The sequence below is a fragment of the Uloborus diversus genome, chromosome 7, assembly GCF_026930045.1.
Source record: "Uloborus diversus isolate 005 chromosome 7, Udiv.v.3.1, whole genome shotgun sequence".
Classification (NCBI taxonomy): domain Eukaryota; kingdom Metazoa; phylum Arthropoda; class Arachnida; order Araneae; family Uloboridae; genus Uloborus; species Uloborus diversus.
The window spans coordinates 164617775-164638002 of NC_072737.1; the positions used below are offsets into that span (position 1 = coordinate 164617775).

The 20228-nt window shown below is 35.3% G+C and overlaps 1 protein-coding gene across 1 annotated transcript in view; it reads left to right on the forward strand.

Annotated features, from left to right (window-relative positions):
* Window positions 1–1727: 1727 nt before the first annotated feature.
* LOC129226981 (ankyrin repeat and death domain-containing protein 1A-like) overlaps window positions 1728–20228 on the forward strand; it is a 119453-nt gene continuing 100952 nt past the window's right edge. The window contains exons 1-3 of the mRNA XM_054861610.1: window positions 1728–1734; window positions 1915–2018; window positions 12854–12952. Coding sequence (XP_054717585.1) covers window positions 1728–1734; window positions 1915–2018; window positions 12854–12952 — 210 coding nt within the window. The remainder of the gene's footprint in view (window positions 1735–1914; window positions 2019–12853; window positions 12953–20228) is intronic.

Consider the following 20228-nt stretch of genomic DNA (forward strand, 5'->3'; position numbering starts at 1 on the left):
TAATAAAGCTCAAAGTCTCTCTGTCTGGATATCTGGATCTCTGTGACGCGTATAGCGCCTAGACCGATCGGCCGATTTTCATCAAATTTGGCACAAAGTTAGTTTGTAGCATGGGGGTGTGCACCTCGAAGCGAATTTTTTTTAATTCGATTTTGTTCTTCTTCTATTTCAATTTTGAGAACATTTTCGGGAGCAAAATTATGATAAGATGGACGAGTAAATTACGAAATTATCATGACGTGGAATGGGAGAGCGAATGAACATAGCCAATTGGCGAGAAATTCGTCATCTATTATTTGTAAATATAATACAGGTGATCCGAAAGACCTTTTAATTTTCAACTACGGGCAAAACCGTGCGGGTACCACTAGTGTACAATAAAGCTAACGTACAGCAGAAGTCAAAAATGCACAGAAATGAAAAATGAAAAATTTGCAGTTACTGCCCTACCTTCCCACGGTAGGCTTCTAATGTATGCGTTCTTTAATGAATTAATCCGCTTGGATATTCAGAAGGGGGGAGCCGGGTAGCTCTAAAGACCTGGATCCTTCTCTTAAGTGGCGACACACTTTGATCCATGCACTGCGCGCCGCTTTCGACTTCGATTGGAGGCGGGCAGTCACGTGGGTTCAGTCCGCCATTTTGTGTCTTTGCCTGTGTCATTTCACTGTGCGAAATACTAGATATTTTCTCTTTGCTATTCGTATTTTTCATGAAACGCTATCTTTAATGTGAAGATGCCTTGGTGTAGTGCATTAAGATGTTCTAACAGTTCAAAATTACTATATAGAAATACATTGAAAGATTATTTATATATTTTAAATGTTTTCATCAATACTGCTGTGCAATTCCAGATACTTTTTGAAACTCTTGTTAAAATTGTAATATTTTTTTTTTACTTTTCATGAAACTGTCTGATGGTTTGTTAATTTTCATGGGATAATTAGGACATTCACTTACTGACGAATCGAGGGCTTTAGGTAGCTCAGCTCATAGAGCATTCAGACCGAATGGTCCCGGTATCGAGCCTCTATTCGAGTGTCCTGCTATTATATCATTTTTAAAGTATTGTTAAAGGTTCAACTTTCTTGAAAGGACGACACAGTTCTTGAGAAAAACACAGGAGATTTATTTACACTATGTACAGGAAAGATCGTTAACAACTGCTAAATTAATCATCAGCAATTAAGCAAATAACAATCAACACCGTAAACTCAACGGTTACACACGTATTTACATCCAAATACGAAAAACAACACAGCGAAATGCCTCGCAATAAACAGAGCTAATACACTCTCAGTACAACTTCTCAATCGAGACTGACTTTTTATCATGCGGGCGGCTATTTATAGACATCGAAAAGTTTCCACAATATTCCAAAAGATTCCAGAAAATCGTAGACCGTTATCTTATTTCTTTCCAATCACAAATTTTATCATTCAGAAAAGAGAGACCCGTATACTTCAGCCGAATGTACGGGGGCTGTATATTCATTACAAGAAACTATTTACAGGTTACATTGCTACAATAATTTTAGATAAAAGATAATTTAATATAAGCCAAATTTAGCTAGATTTCGACAAATTAATCACAAAATAATAACTATTTACAGAATTTGTAACAGTATTCATTTTTCCCGTAAGATCTTTGGTGTTAAAATCAATGCAACAGGAATGCCATAAGCTTTTTCGACTCCTTGATGCAGCCTTCGTTAAGCATACTGAACTATGACAGGTTATGCATTTTAAAAGCGTTATCGCAATGTAATTTGAGTTATTGAGTCCGGTCATATTCAAAGTAGCGAATGTGAATTTTTACTTAGGATGTCTTTACATGATATTTGTACTGCAAATTTCGAACGCGAATACTTTGCATGGTTCAGCTAGTTACTAATGTATTTTGTTTTAATTGCAGGTGCTCAGAATGAGTTGAAACTACAAGAAGCAGCCTTAAAGAACGATGTCGAGCAAACTAAAAAAGTGCTCGAATCCAAAGTTGACCTAAACGCCAAAGGACATGTAAGTTCGTGGTTTAAATATATATATATTTTTTTAATTTGAAAAACTAATTGTTTAGATTAAGAAACACCACACGGCTGTTTTGAAATTTCAAAAATGAATTCAAGAGAATTCGCAACTACAACAAACTATAGGGGGCACGGCAGCCACCGTCTAATGGCGGATGAAAAAGGTAAAACAAACGCAACGTAGCGTAGAAAATGCTAATAAGCCTAGTAATTTTTGTTTGTATGCATGACTTTTTTGTTTTATTCTTTTTAAATTAGTTTTTAAAGTCTTGTGGATACTCTGGCCTACGTAGAAAAAAGTGATAATTCAAGAAGCATTACTAAACGTCAAAACTTAATGCAAATTACGTAGTTCGCAGTTCTAAGCAGCCATTTCCACGATGTTGAGCTCGATATTTATCAGTTCTTGATAAAACTAAATAATAATTGTGGCCTGACAAGAATAACAATTAATGCTAGATAATTTAATTATATGACATAACGAATTATTATTAAAAGAAGATGATACTTCTTTGCCTTGTTTGGCTAGCGCTAATTGTTTTGCATTTGTAGCTGAGTTATTTTTCTCGAATTGCCGAATCGGTTAATTTAAAATTTTTCTGTTTCGTATGTTTCTAATTTCTGAGTTATGAAAGTTTTCAAAACTTATACTAGAACCATCAAGAGCGGGGTCCTTCCAAGGACCCCCGCTCTCTTTCTGACAAAGCAGACATTGCCTCTTGTGGGCCCATAAAAGTGAACGTGTATTGGTTAAGAAAGCATTTTCAGTTCTGAACGAATATAACTTTCATTCCGAAATTAAGAGGAAAAATATTAACGCCCTTCATAACACATGGCACCATTGAAACGATCTGACAAAATCTCGCTTAGCTAGCAACTCCGAATAGAACGCAACTGAAATGTCCTAATTTCGCCAGACAAGCGGCACATACGAGTTGACGGAAGTTCTGGGATGAATGCGCGAAAATAGGGTTTTTATGTAAGTTCTACGCATTGACGGATTCGAAGCCGTAATTATTATAGCAAAGTGAATCATACTTACGGTTTTACGTTACGTCGATAGTTCATTGCAGCTCTTTTGTTTGGTATTTTTTGACTTCAGTTTAAGAGTCGTCATCGAATACCGCAATTGAAACAGTGAAGAAATTTTCGTATCCGTTTTTCGGTTAAATTGCTTGTGAAATAACGACATTGATGAGATAATGATTTACCTAATAATATGGATTTTGGAATGGATCTGCTGAAGAAAAATTAACAGTAGTTTTAAAATCAATATTAAAATATGTGTATATCGTTAAAAAATAATAGATTTAAATGTATTATATATTTTAATTAACCAAATAATGATTTTATTAATGCAAATTCACAGTTTACGTCAGATTTTTGCCTCAAGAATTCACAGCGGGCAGTTTTCGTTCGCAATCGGAACCCCCCTCCACCTCCCACCGGGGTTTCCTTTTACGAATCCACAGTTTTCGTCGGATCTCTGCCAAATTTGGATCAGCTATTCTTTGATGCTTAGGGATTTTCATAGGGAGTTTTTCGCCTACCGATGAAGGATTGTGGGGGGGGGGGGGGGCGAAAACACCCCACGGAGGTTTTCCTTGTGCAAATTTAGTTTACGTCGGATTTTTGCAAAAATTTTGCTGAAAGGTCCTTTGATGCTCAAGATTTCACTTAGGGTAGTTTTCGTTCGCAGGCCACCCTCCCTTCCACAAAGGATTTCTTTATACAAATCCACAGTTTTCGTCGGATCTTTGCCAAATTTGGCACAGTGGTTCTTTGATGGTTATTTCTTCATACAAATCCACAGTTTCATCGGATCTTTGCCAAATTTGGCACAGTGGTTCTTTGATGGTCAGGAATTGTAATAGGGGTTTTCGCCTACCTATGAGGAAAGGGGGGAGGGTGCGAATACACCCCACGAGGGGTTTTCCTTACGCAAATTCAGTTTTCGTCGGATTTTTTTTCCAAACATGGCGCAGCGGTCCTTTGATGCTCAGGAATTCACGTAATTTTTGTTTTTTCTTTTATCAAAATGGTGTGTATGGGAACCACCTTAGGGGATTCGCCAGAAAATCCAGAATGGTTACAAAAAAAAAAAAAAAAAAAAAAAAAAAAAAAATCCAATGATGTCTAAATATAAATTTTGAGTCATAAAATTGTGCTTTCTACACATTGACGGGAAAGGTTTTTCCCTTTCTTTTTTAAACCTATTGTTAAACATGCGTCCCTAGACGAAACTTTTATTTTCGAGGTATACCGTGCAACGTCAGGTAGTGCAGCTAGTGACATATAAATTAAAGGTATATTTCATAGTTCTGCGTGCTTAACGCGTGTATGGTGTGTTAGTTTCCAAAATTTATAGCTGCATTCTTTAAATATTTATTATTAGTATTTTATTTAATGTTACTCAACTAAAAAGTAAAAAGTCTTAAAGGACGACCTATTAAATGTCTAAAAATCAACTATTTAAGGTATATACGATTTGCATCAAAATACATTCAAATTATTGAGACTGCACAAATTGAAAGATTTAAACAAAATATTGAATTGAATATTTAAAACCTTTTCGTTGCGAAGCACTTTTGTCATGCATTGAGCTCAACACGCCCTGCTCCCTCCCCCCTCCAGGAAAGTTTTGAATTAGAGAAATAATTTTATTTATTATATTTGGATTTTTTTTTGTTGTTGTTGTTATTTTTCGATATAATGTGCTCTGAACAATAACCTTTGCACCCCCCCCCCCCCAAGAATATATCGATATATCGAATATATTGATATATCGCGGTATTAAAATTCTGATATCGCCCAGTCGTAGTGTTCATAGGGAAAAATATTTATTCGAAAGAAAAATACATTTTAGAAGAAGTTTGAGACACACATATTTGTTTTAAGGAAAATTATTTTTTTTAATGTGTGTTCATACCTAGTTATTGTCTCAGAAATTACCGAAGGAGAACAGTTATCTTTTCATCACTATTGGAGGTTGAATAATTTTATTAAAATAACACCATTCGTAAAACGAAAGATCCTAAATTTTCGGTCGTTTCCAAAACTTTTTGCAGCGTTCTATGCTCTCAACATTCGCTCCTTCTTCTCTCTATCTTTGGAAACCTGAGCTTATTCCATCCTACAATAATAATATTCCGTAAACTTCCCAACAAATTTAACAATATTAATAAAAAGTAGATGCAACTGGGTAAGCCTTTTTCAAAACTTCCTGTAACTTTTAATTCCTCTTCATCTTACATTATGAAAACCATGTAACTGAGCCATGATGACTTGAGCCAGCAATCTCTCTCTTTATCCGTTGTCGAGAATTCTAGGTTTTTTTCTTTTGTTTTTCCTGCTTAGAGTCTTAATTTTAGCTATTTTTAAATTTTCCAAATCTCTCTCACGGAATTATTCAAGTTTTTCTGATGGGCCGATTAATCGTAATTTTTATGTTAAGAGATATGTTGTCATTGTCAATTTAAAAGAAAAAAACATAGACAGAAATGAGAAGTACAATTATACTACGGCAGAGGGTATTAAATAGTGCTCATAAAATAGGTACTTAAAAAACTCTTAGCTGATGTCGAACAGCTTATACGTGTGGAAGTTTGAGAGGTTATGAAGGCACATGTTGGCACAACACTGTAAAAACGATTCAGAAACGTTCCTTGAAAATAATGGGCAGCTGACGTGCCCAATTTCTTCCAGTAACATATCTTGGAAAAATCAGGAACGCTTTCCGCTAAAAGTCAGTAACCTTTCTGAAATTAACCTTGAAACTTTATGAAGACGTGCGAAATCTGCCCTGTTAAAGCCAGGAACCTTCTAGAAAAGTTAAGTATGCTTAGTGTAATTGATTAGAACCTTCCTAATTTACCAAGAAGGCTCCATAAAAATCAGAGCGACCACGGCTATGCAAGAAGGAACCAAGCATATCTCTTGCCTGCAATTCCTGCCTTGCAAAGCTGTAGCTATCCATTGACATTTTCGCTCTCATTGGGAGCTTAGTCAATCTGGGCAAGCCGTAAGCAACCTCAGGCCGCTACACTTAATAAACACGCTCATTCAATCTTTAAACTGGTTGCTAAAAATATTTTCCACAACAGTGAAAAGTCTGCACGCGTGCAACTTGTAGCGATTCAGGAAACTTTTTTTGTGATAATACTTGTTTTGACAGGGAAATAGGTGAAAACGTGTGAAATCCCGAAACGTTCCACGGAAATAACCAGTAACATTTCGGAATTTTTTTTACAGTGAAGGAACGCAGAATCACTAGTGTTGCTTTAAAAAGTAGAGCTATAGTTTAGTAGTATAGTTTAGTGTTTAGTAGAGCTATAGAACTGCTTGGTATACATAATTGAGTGCTTGCTGATGCTCTCTAGTGGAATCTGTCAAAATATGTTGAAAAAATTTCACCCTGAAGGTTGACAGAGGACGTTGAACCTTTTTCTCCATTTGAGCCCAAGGGTCAAAGTACCCCTGGCTTTACGGTACGCTGTTTCCTTTATCGTGAAGACTTTCCCATTTCACGGTTACCGACATTTTCTTTTTCTTTAAGCTTTGGCTTAATCTTTGTCCAATTGAATTTCTTTTTTTCTGGGTTCAGTACCTAAGAGAAAGCTCTTGGCCTTTGCTTGCATTCCTATTGGTTCCTGATCGGTTTACAATTTTCTCATTGGTGTTTGGTTAATCTGCTATTTTTATCTTTTAAGCTGCATGCTTATCTGCCCTTGGCTTTTGTCGGATGTCTTTTCATTCATAAGCTCATTACTTTTTGCATTGAAAAAGGCGTTCCCTGTAACGCCGAAACACGTGTCTGCTGTAATTGGCAAATTTGTGCTTTTTTTTAACGTTGGTTTTTCTTACTTTACAACAGGTTGTGTCCCAAGGTACAATAGGATGTTGTACCTTGGGACAGCTTCGAACTCTTACTTTAAATGGCTGACAATATTTTATTTTCAAACTGTTTGAATTTTAAAAAATATATGGCAGAGAAATAGGTTGGGTTACTTTAATTTGACTTTTAAATTTTAAATTTGAATCAAGTTATTGAAGTTAAAAATTAAAATATGAAAAGTGTTCCAAGGTACAACACTCTCCCCTATACCAGAAACCTTCTAATTCATTAGGATGGAGCCTATTATGCTTACAGCTGGAACACTGACCTAAGGGAACTTCTATGTAATGCTGCTGCATTAATGCAATAAATTCATTGTACTTTGAAACTAATTATTTGCTGATTGCAGACCTGACATAATCCTGTGCCCGTGCTTATTAAGATAAAAGCTTTAGAGAGTAAATACACATTTCATGCTCCGCCGATAACTGCATTAATTAGAACTAACCGAAAGCATATTAATAAGCAGTCACATAAATATATTACATATGCATCCACCATTTGAAATTTCCGACCATCTAAGTTAATGCTGCAATGCAATTTTTACTTCCTTTTACAAAAAAAGGAAGTATTGTATTCGCAAAAAAAATTTCACTTAAAAATCGGCCTTAATTTCCATTTTTCTCATCCCCGAATGAATGTTGAGTTTTTTTTTCGACCCGACCACACGTGGATATATGCCTAGGAACCTACAGACACCCGAAATATCCATTTTGACGACCCCCGAGTTAGTTACAACGAATTTTCTCGTGACGTCCGTATGTACATGCGTATGTGCGTATGTGTGTATATGTGTATGTATCTCGCATAACTCAAAAACGGTATGTCCTAGAAAGTTGAAATTTGGTACGTAGGCTCCTGGTAGTGTCTAGTTGTGCATCTTCTCTTTTGGTTGCATTCGGATGTTCCTAAGGGGATCTTTTGCCTCTTTTTGGGGGGAAATCATTGTTAATTTCGATGTAAACTCAAGTGGTGTTATAATTTGTCGGACACATGGCGATGTATCGCCAGTCTTTTGGTCGCCAAGTTTTGTCGCCAACTTAGCGACAAATTTGGCGATTTTCTTTTTCATTTTTTGAGCAATCACGATTGCTTATTGTTCTCATTTGACTGTTTTTGGTGTCTGTGCCTTTTTCAACTTGGACCAGAAGCCTTTGCAGCACCACCGCCCACCGTCCTCTGCTGGCGGCGCGACGCGGCGCGGCTGCTCCGGTTTTGAGCTATCCGATCTCCTGGTCGGAGGCGTCCATGTCTTACACAAACGCACGTTCACACACATACACACACACGACTTAACACATATACACACACGACTTCACACACATACACTCACACACGCCTACGTGCATACACACAGGTCTACGCGCGCACACAATTATGCACACGTAGGAGGAGAGGCAGGCTTGGGGGGACAGGAGCCGTTTCTAGAAACAATAACTCCAATGAGTAGGGTCCTGTCTCAGTTCGTGATTGCGAAAAACATAATTTGGATTCAAAATTTCAGAATTCAAATTAATTTTCTTTTTTATTACTATTTAAATTTGGTTTCAATTTGGCCACTGTTGGTGATATTTAGAGAGTATACTATTGAATCATATTAAAATTGTCAATAATGGGGAAATGACATTAAATTGGAGTAAAAGGAAGTCATGTGATGTGTGCACATCAGCTCGTTATAATTGCTTTATTTTTGAACCGAAGCTGCAATCTTTGAGAAACATGACAGCTGGATTAAATGTCAAAAATATTCTCCGTAGCAGAAGCAGATCGGAAATTAAGCGACAAGTATTTTAACATCTACTGAAATTGGTCCGATCTGAATTGGCGAAGTGCTTAGCAGTAGTATATCTGCAAGTATCTTGCTGTGAGTTTTTAATGCATCTGTTTCGCAATTATGAGGCACAAGTTCATCAGGACAGCGAAACAGAGAAATGTGTCGTACATTTGTTACAAAATGTAGCTACAGTTTTGAAATTTTAAGGGGTTACAGTACCTCAAAAATGATGAAACGATCAAAAAAAATTTGATTGCTTATTTCAAAACTAAAAACTATTCTGAACACAGGGGAAAAGTTTCATTGCTTTAATTCAAATATTTCAAAAGTTATGAGTGGTTTTAGGCCATGCTCGCTATGTGTTCTTATGCAAAAGAAAAACTTTAAACTGCTTTTTCTCGATGATCGTATTTTTATGTTTTCATGTCAATAGAATCCCTAAGGGTTTTTTTCTATTAAAGATACAGCTTTAAAGTAATACTTTTTGCAATTGGGATAACATATTTGACAAAACTGTGCATTGGATAAGCATTTTATAAATTACTGAAATGTTTAGAGCATGTTAAACCTTTAAAAACCATTTTTTCTTTTATAAAAAAAAAACTTTGATTTTTTACATAGTTAATCACAGAAAATTTTCTAATAAACTCATGAGCAAATGAATGCACAGATTTTTAGAGATGATTATAGTAATCGTTTAGCAAAAAATAAATAAATAAATAGTGCAAAAATAAAAAGGCTTAGGGATTTTTAAAAATTGAAATTTTCTTCAATTTTTGGAATTATTAAAAAAAGTAGGCAAATATTTTTAAATTTTGAAAATAAATTATTGATTAAGAAATAAGTATGCATGTTACCGTTTCAAAGAAATATAAAATTTACTTAAATTAAAAAAAAAAATTGAAAGGTACTATGACCCCTTAAGTCCTCTTCACCATCAACATGTAGCTAGATGTGCTCATTAATTGAGTCACATTCATAGCTCCTGTTTCTATTATAAGTTTGAGATAATAAAGCATTGAGTTGTCTCCATTTATTCTGTTACATACATTAACCGCCATTTTCAATCTAGCTTTTCTGCTCCATTTAATGTCTTGATGTACAATAAAAGACACCGTTTCGTTACTAGAATCGAATAATTTAACGATCATTTAAGCGATGTAATACAAAACCCGAATCTTTTTTAAGACAAGGAGCTGCCCTGACCTTCAGATTTATGTCTACTCGGGAAAATGGGAAACAATTACGAGAATCCCAAACAACCAATAACATTGTGAGAGACTCGATCTTTTGCAGTAGCTACAGCGACAAAAGTTATGGTCAGCACTTTTAACTCTTTGATATAAAGCCAGCAGCGTTATTGTTGAGTTGGGGGATAATTAACAAATAATGTTCCTAAGCATATTGGATCACTGTTGTTATTGCTTTTCCGCTTAGTTATTATAGTAAAACCTGTGTATAACGATATAGTCTATAACAATATTTTTTTTTGGCCCCAGGAAAATGTCAGCATGAATAATCAAACTGTCTATAACGATAACCTGTCTATTACGATATTGTTTTAGGTCCCAATAGTATCGTTGTAGACAGGTTTTACTGTATTAGGATTGTGTTAAATCTCTTTTTCTAAGCATTTACGATACACAGAAACTTTGATTCCCAACTTCACTATATTTTCAACTGCCCCACTAATGTATATTTTTGAAGTGACTCTTTTTATACAAGGGCTTTGAAATTCTAATCCTCAATCTAAGGCCCCTACATGTACGAGCTGATGCTTCAGCTTAAGTTCATCCATTTTGGATCGGAAGGCGTGTTTGAGAGTTTGTCTTTTCTGCCAAGTTATCACATTTGGTGATTTCTCATTGCGAGCAATTTTTCGCGAAACGTGAATTATTTATTAGATAAAGTATTATTTTCTGCAAATTTGGCGGAATCCGAAACTTTGTTGTGATAACCCTAGCAGTGCAGCAATGAAAAATCCGATCCAAAATGGCTAAAGTTAAACTGATGCGTCGGCCTATCTATATAGCGATTCTACCTGAACCTTTTTGTGTGACGCAGTTAGTTTTTAATATCTTCCAGAAACAATGAAAAATAATATTGTTTCAAAAGAAAGTTTTGTTAATAAATTTAACAAATTAATTTCTAACCTGAACCAAAGCAAACATATATTTGTTGATTTTCTTCATTTTAAACTCGTCAAATAATGGAGGTTTCAAAGATTTCTTTGATTCAAGTCAAGCCATCCGTTTAAAAAGTGTAATCCACATTGTTTAAGTTCAGCCTTGAAATTAGTTCATTATTTTTTAATTAATAAAATAAACTTTACAATTACTGTTATTTTTCATTGTTTTTGACAACAATTAAAGCGGCTTTTGAGGATTGTTTAGTGTTTTTGTTGTTGATAGTATATTTTCTTCATTAAAATAGGCGATTTTGTTGTGAATATGTTTAAGTCAGGCATAGAAAGAACAAGAGCATGGTGTGAGAAAACGTGCGAGTGAAGTAGCGGTTCAGAATGCTAAAAAAGAAAAAGAGAAGATGACATTTTTTCACTTCTATCATATGTCTTTCGATACACATTTTTTTTTTTTTTTTTGTTATTGCACCCACTGGCATAAAACTAAAATAACTTCTTAAGTAGTCCGCAACTATCTAAATTCAAGAAGCATAAATCATAAAAACAGGTTGAAATAAATTATTCACTTGGTTCATAACTATCTTGCAATTTCATAATAACTTTGAGCTATGTCGGAAGTGGGATGTAAAATAAATTATCTTTCTAAATTGAGTGATACTTACAACCAGAAAAATAACTTTCTAAATGTTCAGGAGCGCCCCATTTTTATTTCATAGCATGAGTAGATTTCTGTCATTTATAGCAGAGGGTGTTTAAAAAATAATGATGGGGTTTTAATGGCATCCGCCTACAGTAGTGCTGCAAGAAAGAATAGATGCTATATCGAGGAATCGCATTAAGTCTGCAAAAGGCAGTGTCTCTAACACAGTTGTATTAGAAAGAAACGAACTGATGTGTGCATCACATGACTTCCTTTTACTCCAATATAATGTCATTTCCCCATCATTAGCAATTTTAATTTGATTCAATTGTTTACTCTCTAAATATCACCAACAGTGGCCAAATTGAAGCCAAATTAAAAAAAAAAGATTGCCAAATTTGTCACCAAGTTGGCGACAAAACTTGGCGAACAAAAAACTGGCGATATATCCCCAAGTGTCCGACAAATTGTAAACAAATTGAGTTTACATCGAAATTAACAATGATTTCCCCCCAAAAAGGGGCAAAAGACCACCTTAGGATTATCCGAATTCAAACAAAAGGGAAAGCGCACAACTAGACCCCACTAGGAGCCTATGTACCAAATTTCAAATTTCTAGGACATACTGTTTTTGAGTTATGCGAGATACATACACACATACACACATACGCACATACATACGTACATACAGACGTCACGAGAAAATTCGTTGTAATTAATTCGGGGGTCGTCAAAATGGATATTTCGGGTGTCTGTACGTTCCTAGGCATGTATCCACGTCTGGTCGGATCGGAAAAAAACTCAACATTCATTCGGGGGTGAGAAAAATGGAAATTAAGGCCGATTTTTGAGTGAAATTTTTTTCGCGAATACAATACTTCCTTTTTTGTAAAAGGAAGTAAAAAGAAAGAAAGAAAAATATTGAATTTACTATTCCCAAGTTCTTTGAAAAAAAAAAAAGTGGAAAACTGAGATTATTACCTTAACAGAAGATACAGCACTGGGCATTATTTTGAAGGCAAAGAACACTTAAAAACATGAATCGCTGTAATTTTGACTCACATGGCTCAAAGTTACTCTAAATGAATATACCTACTATTTATTCTATACCTAAAAAAAGTAACCCACAGGGTTCAAATTACTCCAAATGACTATACCTACCATTTATTCCATGCTAAAAACAAAGTAACCCACAGGGCTCTAAGTTACTCATAATGACTATACCCACTATTTATTCTATGCATAAAAAAAGTACCTACAATAAATTTCAGACTTGTACCGAAAATGTTTCGTTAATGCTTTCCCTTTTATAAATTATACTACTCACAAAATGTTATTAATATATTTGTGATTTCAATTAACGATGTTTGTTTCAGCTGGACCGAACTCCAGTACATTGGGCAGCTTCCAAAGGTCACTTAGAAATTTTGAGCTTACTTCTTCAGGCCAAGTGCGACATTGAAGTGACCGACAAAGTAAGTCCAATGTTTCATCTGTTATTGTTGGTTTCACATTTTAAAGCGCGTAATCAAAGGGATCCTTTTTCAAGTACATAAAAGTATAAGAAAAAAAAATTAATTTGAATTCTGAAATTTTGAATTCAAATTATGTTTTTCGCAATCACGAACTGAGACAGGACCCTACTCATTGGAGTTATTGTTTCTAGAAACGGCTCCTGTCCCCCCCCCCAAGTCTGCCTCTCCTCCTGGGCGGTTACTTGTGCATAGTTGTGTGTGTGCGTAGACCTGTGTGTATGTACGTAGGTGTGTGTGAGTGTATGTGTGTGAAGTCGTGTGTGTGTATGTGTGTGTGTGTGAACGTGCGTGTGTGTAAAACATGGACGCCTCCCACCAGGAGAAGCGGATAGCTCAAAACCGGAGCAGCCGCGCCGCGCCGTCAGCAGAGGACGGTGGGCGGTCGTGCTGCAAAGGCTTCTGGTCCAAGTTGAAAAAGGCACGGACACCAAAAACGGTCAAATGAGAACAATAAGCAATCGTGATTGCTCAATAAAGAAATACATTTGTGCTATAAAGTAAAAGATAACATTACAAAGTTAAATCGCTTAAAACTTGCAAAGAACTGCAGATAAGTGTTTCAGGGTTACAAGGGAAACGTATTCAGTGTTATTTATAATGGAGTACTTTTCTTCAGTAAAAAGTACTACTTTTAGTCACTGAAATTGATAGAATAAGCAAAATAAAAAAACATGGAGTGAGAAAAAAATATTATTTTCCCAACAGTTATTTTTTATTTAATTTTTTAACTGTCCGATTTCGGAACTAAAGCGTGGTTTTTGTGAAGTCACTAGTGATGTACTTTGGCGCCTACTCCATTGCTGCTCTAAGTGTTTACGCTTTGCTGCCAACCACGTAGCCAGGTTGTGATAGTTTGCGCTGTGCGTTAATGGCATCAGTGAATGGCATTTCATAACCTGTGAGGTCATGCGCAGAAGCATAAAAATGCATTCAAATCTGTGCACCGATTGAAATAATTGTTAAAAAATATTAAAATGTTAAAATAATTGTTAAAAACTGTGTCAAATTATTGAACAAATAGTTAAATCCTACGGTTTTAATCATGCTCTTTCAGAAAAAATACTTTTAAAATTTCGGAAACAGCCCCATTCCCTACGGCGCACAGTGGGGTGAAAACGCCAAAAAGCGCTTAAAAGTGTTTTTTAAACCTCTCTCGCTTGTTTGTTTACACAAGCATGTTATAATGGATTTTTCTCGATTTGTTTGAGCTCAGGGTCCAAAGTTCGCAGGTGTACGCAGCTAATTCTTTTTCAGGGTATTTCTACAGACCATTTATGACTAATTAATATGAATTTCTAAGAGGACATAAGAGGACATTTTTTGTCGAGTGTTTTGAAAAAAATAACTTTGAATTCCGAATTTTTTGGTTTTGATCAAAACAGATTTTTGATTTGAGAATTCGATTACTCATTTTTGTCGTCCTATTACTATCGTTGGACACGAGAGAAATTAAATATACCGGCCTTTAATAGGAAAAAAAAAAATAGACTGCTTAAAAGCAATTTTAGTAAATTCCCGCACTCATGGTTCTTCAACTTTCTAAAGGCTCCCTTCATCTTTCTAGTGAACGAAGGGCTCTAAAATTCCAGTTCTGATTGCCTAAGAGGTAGGCCTATGCAAATTTATTAATCCTCAATTGGTTTAGTGTAGGGAAAAAAAACCTCCACTTATAAGCGCTTTTGGCGTTTTCGCCCCCCCCCCCCCCCCAAAAAAAAAAAAAATCAAATCGAATACAGCAGAAAAGAATAAATAAAACATTTCAGCATTCAAGTTCCATTGCAGCCATGCAATAGCTATATGTAGTATATTAATGAGAATGTGTGTTTTGTTTACGCTGTTTTTTCCACTTTAATCATAGTACCTGGACGACCGAGCGTCGCTCTGCTTTAAAAGAACTATTTTTTTTTTCAAATCGTGTTTTTTAAGGTTCAATACTTTTCCAAATATACTTGAAAAGCTTCTCGTTAACGAAATATTAAGCACTCGACCTTCTTATAACACTAAAGTACCAAACAAAGAAGATTCTGAATGTAATTAAATCAACATTTTGCTTTAAACTATCTGTTACATTTGTTTCCACTATACAATTTTCTTGCCAGTAATTAAAATATTTTGTCCTTGAAACCAGTTTTGCTATGGTGAAATCGGTTTTTAACCGAATACTTCCTTCCATACTATGATGCGTTTCACGATTTTATCCCAATCGAGATTTTCTTTTTGAATAAGTACTTTTAGTGTAGTTGGTCACTATACGCCAGAAAATGCTACATACAGCATGATATCCATCAAAACAGATGATCCACAAACCATTCCAACAAATGATAGCAATTGTCTTAACAAAACATAAACAGCCTCAAGGCATTAGTTTCTTCGAAATAAAATTTAGACGCGTGATTTAAGAAACATGTTAAACTATTTGAAGTGTAAAAAGAAAATAAATAAATAAAATAAAATAGGACGGTCAAGCAATAGTTTCACTTAAAAAAGAAAAAAGCCTTACATCAACTTACATAATGCTTTTGAATTTGTTTTCAGCCAAGTGTGTTTGAAATGAGCCAAAGTGGCCAATATCAGCCAAGCCTGGCAACCCTAAGCATGTTTAAAATTTTAAAGCGAGAAGAGACAAATTTTCATTGTTATGGTTTCAAATCGTCTGCCTGATGCGTCAATTCAGTTTGCTTCAAAGCTTAACTTAATAGACTTATATTAAAAAACTGTTTTTTGTAAAAAATCGCGTTTTTACAGAAAAAACACTGATGTAGATGAACTTAGAATGCAAAACTACAATTAAATCCAAAATTTCATCCAAATCGATAGAGCCGTTTTCGAGATACGAAATATAAATATCTATACATAACCACAAGAATTGCTCCTTTAAAGATATAAGATTGTAGCAGAAATCTTATTTCATCATTTTTCATTTTACTTCACATATTACTTTGAAATTTTCACCACATTTTCTCTGTGTGTTCATAATTACACTGAAGTGAAATTTTGCTTTAGGCTTCACACTTTATATTAAAAAGCTGATTTTGTGATCAGAAGCGTTTTTTTTTTCATTCAAAAAGTAACTATTGGTTAAAATTTAATAAATTACGAAATAAATGGAATGGGGTCGTTTCCAAAATTTTAAAAGTATTTTTTCTGAAAGAGTATGCTTAAAAACATAGGATCTGAGCATTTTTTACTTTCTTCTATATCTAATATATAGAAGAAAGTTGGATTCGTGCAAATTTTCGAATTTCGAATTTTGACGGATTCGAACGTTTTGAGGTGTGCTGAGTCCATTTCGACAATTTTTGGAAAATGTCTGTCTGTCTGTGTATGTGTGTGTGTGTGTGTGTGTGTGTGTGTGTGTGTGTGTGTGTGTGTGTGTGTGTGTCACGTCTGTGTGTGTCACGTCTGTGTGTGACCAGTTTTTTGTGGTCGCTCTACAGCAAAAAACTACCGCATGAAATCGAACGAAATTTGGTACACATATGTGCTCCTCCATTTCAATGACTAAAAGTAGTACTTTTGACTGACGGAAACCACCCCATTGCGTTGAATTTCACTTCAGTAGACTCTTAGATATTTATTGTAAACGCTAAATTTCTGTCTTTAAAACGTTTTGTGAAAAAGGCACATGAAGTTTCTCAACTTAACATTGCGTGTATACAGGGTACTATCTCCTCATAAACATGCTATTGCAATAAACGTAGTGCAAATTTGGAGCAGAAAAACAGTAATTATAAATGTTTAAAAACTCCTACTTTGTACTTCACAAACTTACAAGGTTTCCATCATTCATCGTATTGCATAGAAAATTACTATGCAGGAGAAAACTTTCAACAGCTCCCAAACAGTCATTTCAGAAAGATACAATGATGCAATGAACTGTGTTCTACAACACCACCAATCTTTTATTTCTGTTTTTTTTTTCTCTGAAATTAAAAAATGAAGCGTAGAAAACTTATTTCATTAGCTTGCCGGGAGAGTGCAGCATGATCTTTCTAATTTTTTTTAATTCTGTTTTTTTTTTTATAAAATTTTTATTTTATGTAAAACTAGTGGTACCCGCACGGCTTCGCCCGTAATAGAAAAATTAAAGGTCTTTTGGTTCGCTTGTATATTTACAAATAATGTATGGTGAATTTTCTCGCCAATTGGCTTGTACCGACATTACAGTTCCACGTTATGATAATTTCGTATCTCGCCAATTGGCTTGTGCCCATGTTACGGTTCCACGTTAGGATAATTTCGTAATTTATGATAGTTTTTTTCTTAAAATTGGAATAGAAAAATAACCACATCGAATTTTCGAAAAATCGCTTCGAGGTGCACACCCCCATGCTACAAACTAACTTTGTACCAAATTTCATGAAAATCAGCCGAGCGGATTAGGCGCTATTCGCATCACAGACATCCAGACATCCTCCGGACAGAGATACTTTCTACTTTATTATTAGTAACTAGTGGCACCCGTACGGCTTCGCCCGTAATAGAAAAATTAAAGGTCTTTTGGTTTGCCTGTATATTTACAAATAATGTATGGTGAATTTTCTCGCCAATTGGCTTGTACCGACGTTACAGTTTCACGTTATGATCATTTCGTATCTCGCCAATTGGCTTGTGCCCATGTTACGGTTCCAAGTTGTGATAATTTCGTAATTTATGGTAGTTTTTTTCTTAAAATTGGAATAAAAAAAGAACCACATCGAATTTTCGAAAAATCGCTTCGAGGTGCACACCCCCATGCTACGAACTAACTTTGTGCCAATTTTCATGAAAATCGGCCGAACGGTTTAGGCGCTATGCGCGTCACAGACATCCTACAGACATCCTACAGATATCCAGACATCCAGACATCCTCCGGACAGAGAGACTTTCTGCTTTATTATTAGTAACTAGTGATATCCGCACGGCTTCGCCCGCAATAGAAAAATCAAAAGGTATTTTGGTTCGCCTGTATATTTACAAATAATGTATAGTGAATTTTCTCGCCAGTTGGCTTGTACCGACATTACGGTTCCACGTTATGATCATTTCGTATCTCGCCAATTGGCTTGTGCCCATGTTACGGTTCCACGTTACGATAATTTCGTAATTTATGATACTTTTTTTCTTAAAATTGGAATAAAAAAAGAACCACATCGAATTTTCGAAAAATCGCTTCGAGGTGCACACCCCCATGCTACATACTAACTTTGTGCCAAATTTCATGAAAATCGGCCGAACGGTTTAAGCGCTATGCGCGTCACAGACATCCTACGGACATCCTACAGACATCCTCCAGACATCCTCCAGACATCCTCCGGACAGAGAGACTTACTGCTTTATTATTAGTAAAGAAGATAAACGAAAACGTTAGAAGTAACGAAAAGTTAACCGGTATGTCTGAAAATATTCATTTAGGTTACTAAATGACTAACCTAAAAGTACCGCCCAAAAATCAGCCATTTTCATCATCTGATTGGTTTATTTAAAGTACAATTTAGTCTCATTCGTTCGGAATAAGAGGGGGCCAAGGTCGGCCGAGTTAATGAAAGTACGGATTAAGCAAAATAACCAAAAAATTGAGCCAAGCTACTTAAATAAACTTCTGTGCACAGTAAAAAAATGTATTTTTAATTTAAGAGAATAAAATATATAACTAAACCCAAAACAAAAATTCAAAAATACATACAAAAATACAAAACACGGCCGCCTACTCGTCAATATGTGAATCTAAATGACTGTCCGGATTAAGCGAAGTCCGGTCGTTTAAACTCAACAAACTTTAGACTCAAACAGACATTAAATCTTTACTAATAATAAAGCCCAAAGTCTGTCTGTAGGATGTCTTTGACGCGCATAGCGCCTAGACCGTTCAGCCGATTTTCATGAAATTTGGCACAAAGTTAGTTTGTAGCATGGGGGTGTGCACCTCGAAGCGATTTTTTGAAAATTCGATTTTGTTCTTTTCTTTAGTAATAATAAAGCTCAAAGTCTGTCTGTAGGATGTCTGCGATGCGAATAGCGCCTAATCCGCTCGGCTGATTTTCATGAAATTTGGTACAAAGTTAGTTTGTAGCATGGGGGTGTGCACCTCGAAACGATTTTTCGAAAATTCGATTTTGTTCTTTTCATATTCTAATTTTAAGAAACTTTTTCCGAGCAAATGATCACAACGTGGAATAGTAAATTACGAAATCATCATAACGTGGAACCGTAACATGGGCGAGCCATTTAACATAGCCAATTGGCGAGAAATTCATCCTCCATTATTTGTTAATATACAGGCGAACCAAATGACCTTTTAATTTTCTACTACGGGCAAAGCCGTGCGGGTGCCACTAGTGCAATTATAAAACTGCATAAATGCATTAAGAAAATGTCCGTTATCAGCAGGGAATGAGGAACGAGTCTATAACCATTCATCTCCGTCGAATATCAAACATTTTAGCAGAAAGAAACATTTGTTAAAACTGCAATTCCGTCTTCTTTCGTCTCCATTTAACGAGGAAAGATCTTTTGGTTCGATGTAGAAGCAATTTCTCTCAGCGGAGAAAGCCTTTTGAACTTGAAATTAGATTTAGTCGATGAGAAACATTTCTCATTCCAAGATTCCTCCCTAACTAATTTACTTCACGTTTTTCTTTAAAAGAAATAGTTGGCAGTGAGCCAACACATTAAGAGACGGCATATTTATATGAATAAACTAATTACCAGTTTCATGACTGCTCATGTTTAATTTTTAAAAGCTCGCAATTATTTTTTCTGCATCAAAGTAAACGCTTCCTTTCTCATTAAGTGGTATTATTTCAAAAGAACGCCGTTGCATTGATTGTTTGTTTCATGAAAAACAACTGCATTGATGCATAAAACGGCAGTGAAAATGGTGTACCACTTGTATACAGATTGCAAATTTCCTGGTGTAAATGAAACTTACTGTCTGACCATCGATTACATAGAAGGGCTAATATCCGGTTCATAGGCGGAAATTGACGTATCTATTAGTTTATAGGGATGTTAGTTGGTTTGTTTCAGATGTGCACTTTTGCCCCTGTGTTATTTAGCCTTAGTTTTGTAAAAATGAAAATTTGCTCACAGCAACATTTTTTAAATCTAAAGTATATTCGATCTATATTCTCACGGCAAAAATTAATTAATTTATTTGTTCACAACAACGTTTTGAGCTTACCATTTTGCTTTTACGTTCCTGAACGAAATGAAAATGTTTTACTTTCTTTTTGTT